This window comes from Diceros bicornis, chromosome 34 (assembly GCF_020826845.1).
Source record: "Diceros bicornis minor isolate mBicDic1 chromosome 34, mDicBic1.mat.cur, whole genome shotgun sequence".
NCBI lineage: Eukaryota > Metazoa > Chordata > Mammalia > Perissodactyla > Rhinocerotidae > Diceros > Diceros bicornis.
This window is the reverse complement of record NC_080773.1, coordinates 7,771,350-7,782,277: the sequence shown is the minus strand read 5'-3', so window position 1 is coordinate 7,782,277 and position 10,928 is coordinate 7,771,350. Positions and strand designations below refer to the sequence as shown.

Genomic DNA, 10,928 nt, shown 5'->3' with positions numbered 1-10,928 from the left:
ACCTCCTTAACAAAGTTTCTACAAATTACCTCAAAAACTACTCCAATTAAAAAAAGGGAACAGATAAAAAGAAGCAATTCACAGAAATAAAATTCAAATGACTCTTAGGCATGGAAGATGCTCAACCTCACTGGCAGTCAAGAAAATGCAGACTGAAGGCACATTTTTTTGTTCACCCAATTTAACAAGGTTCAGTCCTGGTTGAAGTTGTCGGGAATGGACACACGTTCCTGTGGAGGTTAACGTGCGTTTCACAGTAAGGCATTAACTTCTACATGTGAAATAACTACGTGGCAAGGTAAGGCATCCAACTGGTAGGAATCCACCCACGCTACAGAAATAAACACAACATGCAACAATACATTTGTAGTAAAATTATTTTTGTACAATTATTTGTAAAAGTCTAAAGCTAAATAGTTACATCTATAGGTACTGACTGGAAGGATGTCGGTGGTATGTCACAAAGTGAGGAGGGTACACGTCAACGTGTAAGACAATCCCATCTAAACTACCCCCTGCCGCCTGACACACGCACATCACCAGAACAAACCTTCTAGATGTATGTTTCCTGAGTATGGAGAAACGCATGGAAGGCTTCCAATGTTGGCACTTCAGAGAATAAGTGTGTATATATATATTTTTTCTTTTTAAACTTTTGCAGTATACCCCTGGTTTTTGGTAAAACATGTTATATAAATTCGGAATAGAACTTTCAAATCTTGAAAAGAAAAATATGTATACATGGGCAAAACATGAAAGAGAACCATCTCAACGTTGATTATAACTCAAAAAAGGTTAGAAATTGTAATGAAACCAGTACTGTGGTCATGCCTAGTTTTGCCTGGCTTTACTCATTCTTCAATTCTCCTAAAGGGCACAGCATCCCTTCTTAGAATATGTACAACTTACAAAAACAGACTTATGAAATATACCAGTGCAGATAATATTTAATCATCACTTCCCCCTTTAAAAAAAGGCTTGAATTTGTTATAAATTGTCCTCCAGTGGGCTGACTGATTTATCACATTAATACATGTTTACATAAAACATTTAAAATATGTATTATTTTTATAAAGCATGGGGTGAAGTGGAATCCACTGGATGGTGATGATTGCAAATGTAACGTCCACAGACCATGAGGTAGGATTATGTGGAGAGCTGCAGGGACTTCGCAGCAGGTGAAGGTGCATACGCTGTAATAGTTTCCTGTTTACTACTTTCAGTGGGCCATAGTTATTTTAGTGTCTAGTTCTCAATGTATAAACACTACATTTATATATTACATTCTTAAAGAATTGGACAGGTTAGGTCATGATTTTATTCTAGATAAAAAACCCTATTTTCTTCTTTTAATAAGTTGCTAGATTTGACTTGATATTTCAATTGGAATATTCATACACCATGAGTACAAAGCTGATTTGATTTGGATGTTGTCTTTTTCCAAATTTGGCAAAAGGGTATCAGGGTTATACTGGCCTCACAGCTGTGACTCTATCTTGAAGACTTGGAAGATTTTATCTGTAAGATACTCCAATTCTAGAGGAGTTACATGGTGTAGCTCTTTAAAAAGTTTTTTTCTGGGTTCTTACTTTATTCAGGAAAATAATACTTTTTCAGGATTTCATAAATACTGTAAAAAGCTGAATATAAACATACACTATAAAATGCTGAATGTAAAGGAACACTTCCTACATCTTACTAAACAAAGTTGTATATATATAAACAAAAATATGTTTAGGAAAATATTTAAGAAAACGCTGTTCCACAATTTCAGATATACTATAAAAAAGCTGATTATAAACATTTTCTCATCTTACTAAAGCTGAATAAATGTGTGTAGATATATACAAAAATTTTTTCCCCAGGACTCAGATATATTATAAAAAGTTGAGTATCAACCTGTACCAGATGTGCACGGAGTTTCTCATTTCATACAAACCCAGGGACAGGGCAGGTCTGAACTGTTTCATCAGCTCAGCAACACCAAGGACACAGGTGACTGTCTCTCCCATGCCAAGCTCAGCCCCTCCGCCCTGGCTGCAGAATGGCCATGATGCCAGGTACCAGACAGACAGACAGACACACATCCTGTATATGCGTAGACTCTTTCCTCCTATTTTGTTAGGAAAGAACATTGAACTGAGGCCCATGTGCAGCCGTCTGCATGGATCTTCTGTGGCCAGGCCCATGATACACACGCCCAGATGCAAAGCGAGCTAGGAGAGCCGGCATCTGGCACGTGGGCAGCAGGCGATCCCTGCAAAGGGAGAACGGTTAACACTGATGGATGGCAACCCAGTGTCTGCCACAACACTGCCTTCTTTCTTTAAATCGGCTCCATTTTTGTAGTTACATATCCTTTCTCATTCACGTGCTTGAGATTCTTCTTTTATGGTGTAATCTTTTTCATTTCTTTCAAGGTTTTTTCTTTTTTGGCTCTGCACTTATTTTGTTAGAGCTTTTCTACATCCTAGAGTTGAGTGCTTATTCATTCTCTCATTCCTCTGATCAACAGATGTTTACCGGGAACCTACTAGAAACAGGCAGTGCACCAAGTACTGTGAAGTTAGAATGAATCCTCGCCTTTGGTGTCCCCGTTTTCTACACATATTGAAGGGAGTTAATCTTCCTCAGAGTGCAGCTTTGTTGCATCCTCCATATTTCAACATGTAGTTGTCTCTCTGTCATTCATTCCTAATGGTAATTTGCCTTGATTTCCTTTTTAATGTAAAAATTATTTAAACAGGTATCTTTTAAATGTCCTTGTGGAGGAATAGATTTTGGCTAAGGCTTTGTTATTTTCTAATTCTCCAGAACAGAGTCAGAGATTGTGGCATATGTCCCTTGTTTTGGGGAAGGTTTTAATAAATCATCTAAATCTTCCCTCGGACCTCACAGCAACCCACCTTTATTCTACTGGGGTTCTTTACATTATGAATTCCCTGATGGGGAAAAGGGGCAACCTACGAATGAAAGCTTCAGTTATTAATTTTTCTCCAGAAGGAATTACAGAACACTCAATAAAGAAAGAGATGATGTAAGGTGTCCTACAGTCACTGAACACATAGGGCCTTCTTCTCATATGATCTCTAATAAACACAATTATGAAAATAAAGAAAAGTACAATAAAAGCAGCTCTTACTTAACACACTTTCAATATGAGCCAGACACTATTCTAAGGGATATAAGGTAAATATTTAATCTTCACAATGCTACTAAGAAATATGGTCCTAATATTACTAATTTATAAATGAGGAAACTTAGACATGGTTAAGTAATTTGCCCTATAAGAAATGAGTTATAATGGTGAAGGCAGGTAAAGAAGAGACATTGGTTAAATCTTTTCCCACTCTGATCCAATCTAGGTTAATTTAGAGAATGAGCTTGCAAACATTTAACGAGATTTGAGCAGGATGGAAGAATGTGCTGCATTTTTAACATTAATGAAGCCTTCCTCAAGTATGAGTTATCATATGAATAACTTGTTAGCTAAAACAAATTGTTGTCCCACATATATGACATTTATACTATGAATCCTGATTTCCCATAAGGGCTAATAACCCTGATGTTGAGGAAAGTTTGAATGATTAATGTCTCTATCACATTCACTGCTTCCTAAGACTTCCCACTTTCCTTATATTCATGGAGCTTTTCACCAATTGAACTCTGATGTTTAATAAATTCTGAAACACAAATAAACCCCTCCCAATTCCTAACATTTACAAGGCTTCTCATCAGTAACAAATGTCAAATAAATTCTGTTCCTTAAATAAAGGCCTTACCTCCACAGTGTGAACTCTGATATAAGTAAGCTCTTATCCTCAAATGCTTTCCCATGTTCCTTACGATCACAGGGGTTTTTGTTTGTTTTACTAGTATGAATTTTCAGATGTCAGTGTTTTCACATGTCTTCACTCACTCCTCTGTCTGGTATGAATTCTCTGATGTTGACTAAGGTGTGAGCCACGAAAAAAGGCCTTCCCACACTCCTTACATTCATAGGGTTTCTCACCAGTATGAATCTTCTGGTGTCGATTAAGTTCTGAGCCACGACTAAAGGCCTTCCCGCATTCCTTACACTCATAGGGTTTCTCACCACTGTGACTTCTCTCGTGATGAGTAAGTTGTGACTTTCGAATAAAAGCCTTCCCACACTCCTTACATTTATGGGGTCTCTCACCAGTGTGGACTTTTTGATGTCGAATAAGTTCTGTGCTACAAGTGAAGGCCATTTCACATTCCCTACACTTATAGGGTTTCTCACCAGTGTGAGCTCTCTGATGTCGAGTCAGTTCTGAGCCACGACGAAAGGACTTCCCACATTGCTTACATTTATACGGTTTCTCATCAGTATGAACAATCTGATGTCGAATAAGTTGTGAATCAGAGATAAAACCTTTCCCACATTCCTTACATTTATGAGGTTTCTCACCAGTATGAATTCTTTGATGCAGACTCAGTCGTGAGGCACAAGTATACACCTTCCCACATTCCTTACATTCACAGCGCCTTTCACCAGTGTGGATTATCTGATGAAGACTAAGCTGTGTATCATAACGAAAAGCTTTCCCACATTCCTTACATTCATGGGGTTTCTCACCAGTGTGGATTCTCTGATGTCGAAAAAGGTGTGAGGGACGGGTAAAGGCCTTCCCACATTCCTTACATTCATAGTATTTCTCATCAGTATGAATTCTCTGATGTAAATTAAGTTGTGAGGTCGATGGAAAGGCGTTCCCACACTCCTTACATTTATAGGGTTTCTCGCCTATATGAATCTTTTGATGTTTACTAAGTTGTGAGCTAGAATGAAAGGCTTTGCCACATTCCTTACATTTATGAGGTTTCTTACCAGTATTAATGCTCTGAGGTTTAGTAATTTCAGAGTCATGAATAAAGGCACGTTTCTTATTTTCATTACTTTTTCTGCTTTCGTGAATTCTCTGATGCTTAATTAAGTCTGACCTACTATTAAAGGCTTTCCCACATTCTCCACATTTAGAGTCTTTTTCCTTATTATGACTTCCTTCACGTTGAATATGGTGTGAGTGGTACCTGAAAGCTTCCTTACATTCCTTGTGTTCACAGGATTGTGCTCCAGCATGCACTGTCTGAGGTCCTCTATCAACTGGGCATGGAGTGGGAGTGGGCCTTTCTTCAGAGGTTATTACAGCTTGTCTGAAATGTCCCTCCTGCTGTCTCTCCAGGGGGCACTTGACTTCTCTGTTATTTCTGACCCTAGTGCACTCAAGGTTAGAGTTTGTAAGTCTTTTTGTTATTTCTGGTTGTAATGATTTAACTTCATAACTGTCCTCTTTTGGAGATAAATTCTTGGTTTCTCTTCTGGACTCCCAATCTGTAAGATAACGAGAAAGAAAATAGGAGAGATTTTCATGTTGCAGAAGGAAAGTTCTAAGGTAGAAATGACAAACTAAAAACAGTGGATAATTTAAATAGCTCGTAACACTGCATTGCAATTTGTAAAAAAAAAAAAAAGGGGGGGGAGGGGAGGATGAGAATAGAGAAAATGAGGGGAGCTCGTGAAGGAAGTGGTTCTTCACCTCCAGAGAGAATTGGAATCAGCTGGGAAACTTGTTAAAAGTACGCTGTCCAGGAACCACCTAAGACCAAATAAATGAGAATCTAAAGGAGTAGGACATTGCATTTAACAGCAAGTCCTCTCATGTCTAGCCTCAAACCATATCTAGATTTTGACTTCTTTTTTTTTTTTTAAAGATTTTATTTATTTATTTCCACCCCCCCCAAAGCCCCAGTAGATAGTTGTATGTCATAGCTGCACATCCTTCCAGTTGCTGTATGTGGGACACGGCCTCAGCATGGCCGGAGAAGCGGCGCGTCAGTGCGCGCCCAGGATCCGAACCCGGGCCGCCAGCAGCGGAGCGCACGCACTTAACCGCTAAGCCACGGGGCCGGCCCTAGATTTTGACTACTTCTATCAGTATCTCTACCACCTTGTCCCAAGCCATGCCTCACCAAGATTAACACAACACTATCCTAACGGGTTTCCCTACTTCCACAGTTGCCCTCTTAATATCCCATACCCAACACAGTAGCCAGAGTGTTCTTGTTAAAATAAGTTGGATCACGCCATTCACCTGCTCAAAATCCTCCACTGGACTTCCCTTTCATGCAGAGTAAAGTCAAGTCCTTATGTGGTCTACTAGGCCTTCCTGAACTTGTCCTGCAACACCCCTTTCTGACCTCCTTGCCCATCTCCTCCCCTTTGCTGACTCTGCTCCAGCTCCCTGACCAACCGGATGTTCTTCACACCTGCCAAGCACACCCCTCCTTCAGAATCTCTGCTGCCAATATCTTCCCTAAGATATCAATATGGCTCATTCAATTACTTCATTCTGACCTGTATTCAAATGCCAATTTATGAGACCACTCTTTACAAAATAGGACCCTCATCACTCTACTTACACTATTTTTTGCAGTGTACTTATGATCACGTCATTTTATCTATTTCCCCAACATTATTATAAAAACTTTCAAACATACAGAAAAACGAAAAGAATTGGACAGTGAACCCCCATATTCCCACTACCTAGATTCTACAGTAACTATTTGGCTCTACTGGCCTTATCACGTCTGTCTATCCCTCTATGCATCTGTCCATCTTGCAGACATCAGTATACTTCACCTCTTAACAGATGAGATTATACTCTAACCTGTTTACTTCTGTATTGTCTGGCCTCTCTTCACTGTATCCGCACAGAGTAAACACTTAATAACTATTTGTTTGATGAATGAACGGCCACTGGAATTTTTATTAATCTCCCTCAGTGATTCTGAGGCAACTCAAAGGGTGGGACTCACTGTTTAAATACAGTGTCTTCTGGGCCGGCCCCGTGGCTTAGCGGTTAAGTGCGCGAGCTCCGCTGCTGGCGGCCTGGGTTCGGATCCCAGGTGCACACCGACGCACCGCTTCTCCGGCCATGCTGAGGCCGCGTCCCACATACAGTAACTAGAAGGATGTGCAACTGTGACATACAACTATCTGCTGGGGCTTTGGGGGAAAAAAATAAATAAATAAAATTAAATACAGTGCCTTCTCCCTGCACTTACAATAAAATACAAAATTTCTTCCCAAACCTGCAAAACTCTGCACTATCAGGACCCTGCTTCCCTATTCCCTTCATTTTGAGGTGCCTTCACTCACCATAAGCCCACTAGACTGGCCTCCATTTGTCTCCCAGATCACGCCAATTACCTTCTCATCCTAGCCCCTTTCAGGAAATGCTTCATCTCCCACGAATGTGCTGTTCCAGGATCTCTGCATGGCCAGCTTCGCTCATTCTAAATGTCTTAATTTTCTGTCAAGTACCCTGTTCTCTGCCCTCATAATCTTTTCCTGAATTCTGGAATTATATATTTATTCACCAGTTTATCTACCGGTAAAATTTCTCCCAAAGTGGCCTAGAACTAGCATAATACTTATTTTACTCACTACGATATAACCAATTCCCAGCACATAGTTTAATTAACGTTAAATAAACTAATCACTAGATTAAGGGTATTCAGGTGGAAATAAAGGACAACATGCCAAAGATAATGAAAGAAGGAGAGTGACTTGAGAATCAGAGTACTTTCTCCATGCTTTTAATTATTTAACAGGTGATGGAGGTGTCTTCCTGCCTCTGATCCCTCCCAGCTTCAATATGCTCTCCCTACATCACTTCCCATGTACATGGCAGTAACGCACAAGCAAGCCAGCACCATTAGCATAAATCTGTACATGTACCTACACACGTCCCCTAGAATATTGACAGCTTTACACAACAATAAAAATATTATGTAATTCTGAGAAAATTATAATGGAAAATGAAGACACTATGGCAACCATTTATGAGAGGTTGTATGGTGTTGTGACAAAGAATACAACTCTACAGCCAGAATGCTCGGGTGTGAATCCTAGTCTCCAGATTTGCTAGCTGGATGACACTGGACAGTTATTTAACTACTTAGAAATCAAGAAGGCTGGTCTGAGACAAGAGAGTTGCTTGTTCTCCAGATGCTCAACGTGAGGTGTCAGAGCTTTACGCGGGCACCTAAATTAAAGACCAGCAACAAGAAAAACAAAAGACAAATCCCAGAAACAACCACCACCATCTCAGTGAGAGAGAAATAAGATACCAGACTTGGGTGGGCCAAATGGGTGAAGGGGGTCAATTGCATGGGATGGATGGTAACTAGACTTTTGGTGATCACTTTGTAGTGTACACAGATGTCGAATTATAATATACACCTGAAACTTATATAATGTTATACACCAATTTTACTTCAATTAAGGAAAAAAAGATACCAGACTTGTGACAATATATTATCTAAAATGTCCACTTTCGACAAAAAATTATGAGACATACAAAGAAACAGGAAAGATGTCACATACACAGAAAAAAAAAAGCAGCCAAAAGACAACGTAACCGAGGGGGCCCAGTTAACGGACTTAATAGACAAGACTTTAAATAAGCTACTATAAATATAAATTTAGTTCAAAGAACTAAAGGAAGTCATATCTAGACAATTAAAGGTAAGTATAAGAATGATGTCTCACTAAATAAAGAATATCAACAAACAGATAGAAATTATAAAATACAGGGCCGGCCCCGTGGCTTGGTGGTTAAGTGCGCGCGCTCCAATGCTGGTGGCCCGGGTTCTGATCCCGGGCGCGCACCGAGGCACCACTTCTCCGTCCATCCTGAGGCCGAGTCCCACATACAGCAACTAGAAGGATGTGCAGCTATGACATACAACTATCTACTGGGGCTTTGGGGGGAAAAAATAAATAAATAAAATCTTAAAAAAAAAAAGAAATTATAAAATACAGGGCCAGCCCTGGTGGCCTGGTGGTTAAGTTCGGTGCACTCCGCTTTGGTGGCCTGGCTTCGGTTCCCAAGTGTGGACCTACACCACCTGTCCATTAGTGGCCATGCTGTGGTGGCAGCTCACATACAGAAAGAGGAGGATTGGCAACAGATGTTAGCTCAGGGCGAATCTCCTCAACAACAACAAAAACTGACAACCAAACAGAAATTTGAGTTGAAAAGTACAGCAACTAAAATGAAAAATTCACCAGCAGAGCTCAGCAAGAGATTTGAGCTTGCAGAAGAAAGGATCAGCAAACACGAAGACAGGTAAATAGAGAGCCTATTTCAGTGTGTGGTACAGAAATAAAAAGGAATAAAAAATAAAAATAAACAGAGCCTTAGAGACCTGAGGGATACCATAAAGCGTACATACCAAATATATGCATAAAGGGAGTCTCTGAATGGGAACAAGAAAGGAGTAGAAAAACATTTGAAGAAACAATGTCCACCAACTCCCCATATTTGATGAAAAACATTACATGTACACATCTAAGAAGCTCAATGAACTCCAAGTTGAATAAACTTGCTATAACCTTGGAATAAATTTGATCCAAACCTAGACACATCACAGGCAACTCATAAAAGTCAACGATAAAATCTTAAAGCATCAAGAGAGAAGCAATTCATTACATATAAGGGATCCTCAATAAGACTAGCAGCTGAAACCATGGAGACTAGAAGACAGTAGAATCACATAGTTGGTGCTGGGAGAAAAGGGCTGTCAATCAAGAATTCTATATCAAAACTATCTTTCATAAATAAAAGAAAACTTAAGAGGGGCCGGCCCTGTAGGTTAGCGGGTAAGTGCGCGCACTCCACTACCAGTGGCCTGGGGTTCGGATCCCGGGCGCGCACCGACGCACCGCTTGTCTGGCGACGCTGAGGCAGAGTCCCACATACAGCAACTAGAAGGATGTGCAACCATGACACACAACTATCTACTGGGGCTTTGGGGAGAAAAAGGGAAAAAAAAAATAAAGGAAGATTGGCAATAGATGTTAGCTGAGGGCCAGTCTTCCTCAGCAAAAAGAGGAGGATTGGCATGGATGTTAGCTCAGGGCTAATCTTCCTCACCAAAAAAAAAAAAAAAAGAAGAAAGAAAGAAAGAAAAATTAAGATATTCCCAGTTTATTTTTAAAACAAAGGGAATTTATCACTAGCACATCTTCCCTACAAGAAATACTAAAGGGAGTTGTTGAGGCTGAAATGAAAGGACGAAAGATAACTTGAATTCACACAAAGACACAAAAAGCACCAGTAAAGGTAACTACATAGGTATATATAAGACGATACAAAAGTATTTTTGTTTGTAATTCTTTGCTTCTTCTATCTGACTTAAAAGACAACTACATAAAGCAATAATTATACAAATGTGTTGATGGTGTATTAGTTTCCTGTTTCTGATATAACAAATCACCACAAATGTAGTGGCTTAAAACAACTGAGATTTATTACCTTACATGTAGTGCTGGAAGAAGGTCAGAAGTTTGACAGGTCTCAACAGGCCAAAATGAATGTGTTGGTGGCCAGGCTGTGCTCCTTTCTAGAGGCTCTAGGGAAGAATCTGTTTCCTTGCTTTTTCCAACTCCTAGAGACTGCCCACATTCCTTAGCTCATCACGGTCCCCTTCCTCCATCTTCAAAACCAGCATACTGCATCTCTCTCTGCATCTCTTCTGTTGTCACACCTCTGACTTTCAAGAACCCTTGTGATTACATTGAGCCCATGTGAATAATCTAGGATAATCTCCCTAATTTAAGGCCAGCTGATTCACAACCTTAATTCCTCTTTGCCATGTAAGGACAACATATTCACAGGTTCCAGGGATTAAGATGTGAACATTTTTGAGGGAGTCATTATCCTGTCTACCAATATTGGCTTATAATGTACTAGGGTGTGATTTGCATGACAATAATATAAAGAAGGGAGGAGGGAACAGGGGTATACTGGGGCACAGTTTTTTAATAAGATTAAAGTTTAGTTAGTATTAATCTAAACTAAATTGTTTTAAGATGCTAATTGAAATTTCCAGGGCAA

The 10,928-nt window shown here is 39.8% G+C and overlaps 1 protein-coding gene across 1 annotated transcript in view; it reads right to left on the bottom strand.

Moving 5' to 3' along the window:
- Positions 1–359: 359 nt before the first annotated feature.
- The window catches only part of LOC131397767 (zinc finger protein 568-like), a 34,133-nt gene continuing 23,564 nt past the window's right edge, over positions 360–10,928 (bottom strand). The window contains exon 5 of the mRNA XM_058530817.1: positions 360–5,356. Coding sequence (XP_058386800.1) covers positions 3,912–5,356 — 1,445 coding nt within the window. The 3' untranslated portion in view covers positions 360–3,911. The remainder of the gene's footprint in view (positions 5,357–10,928) is intronic.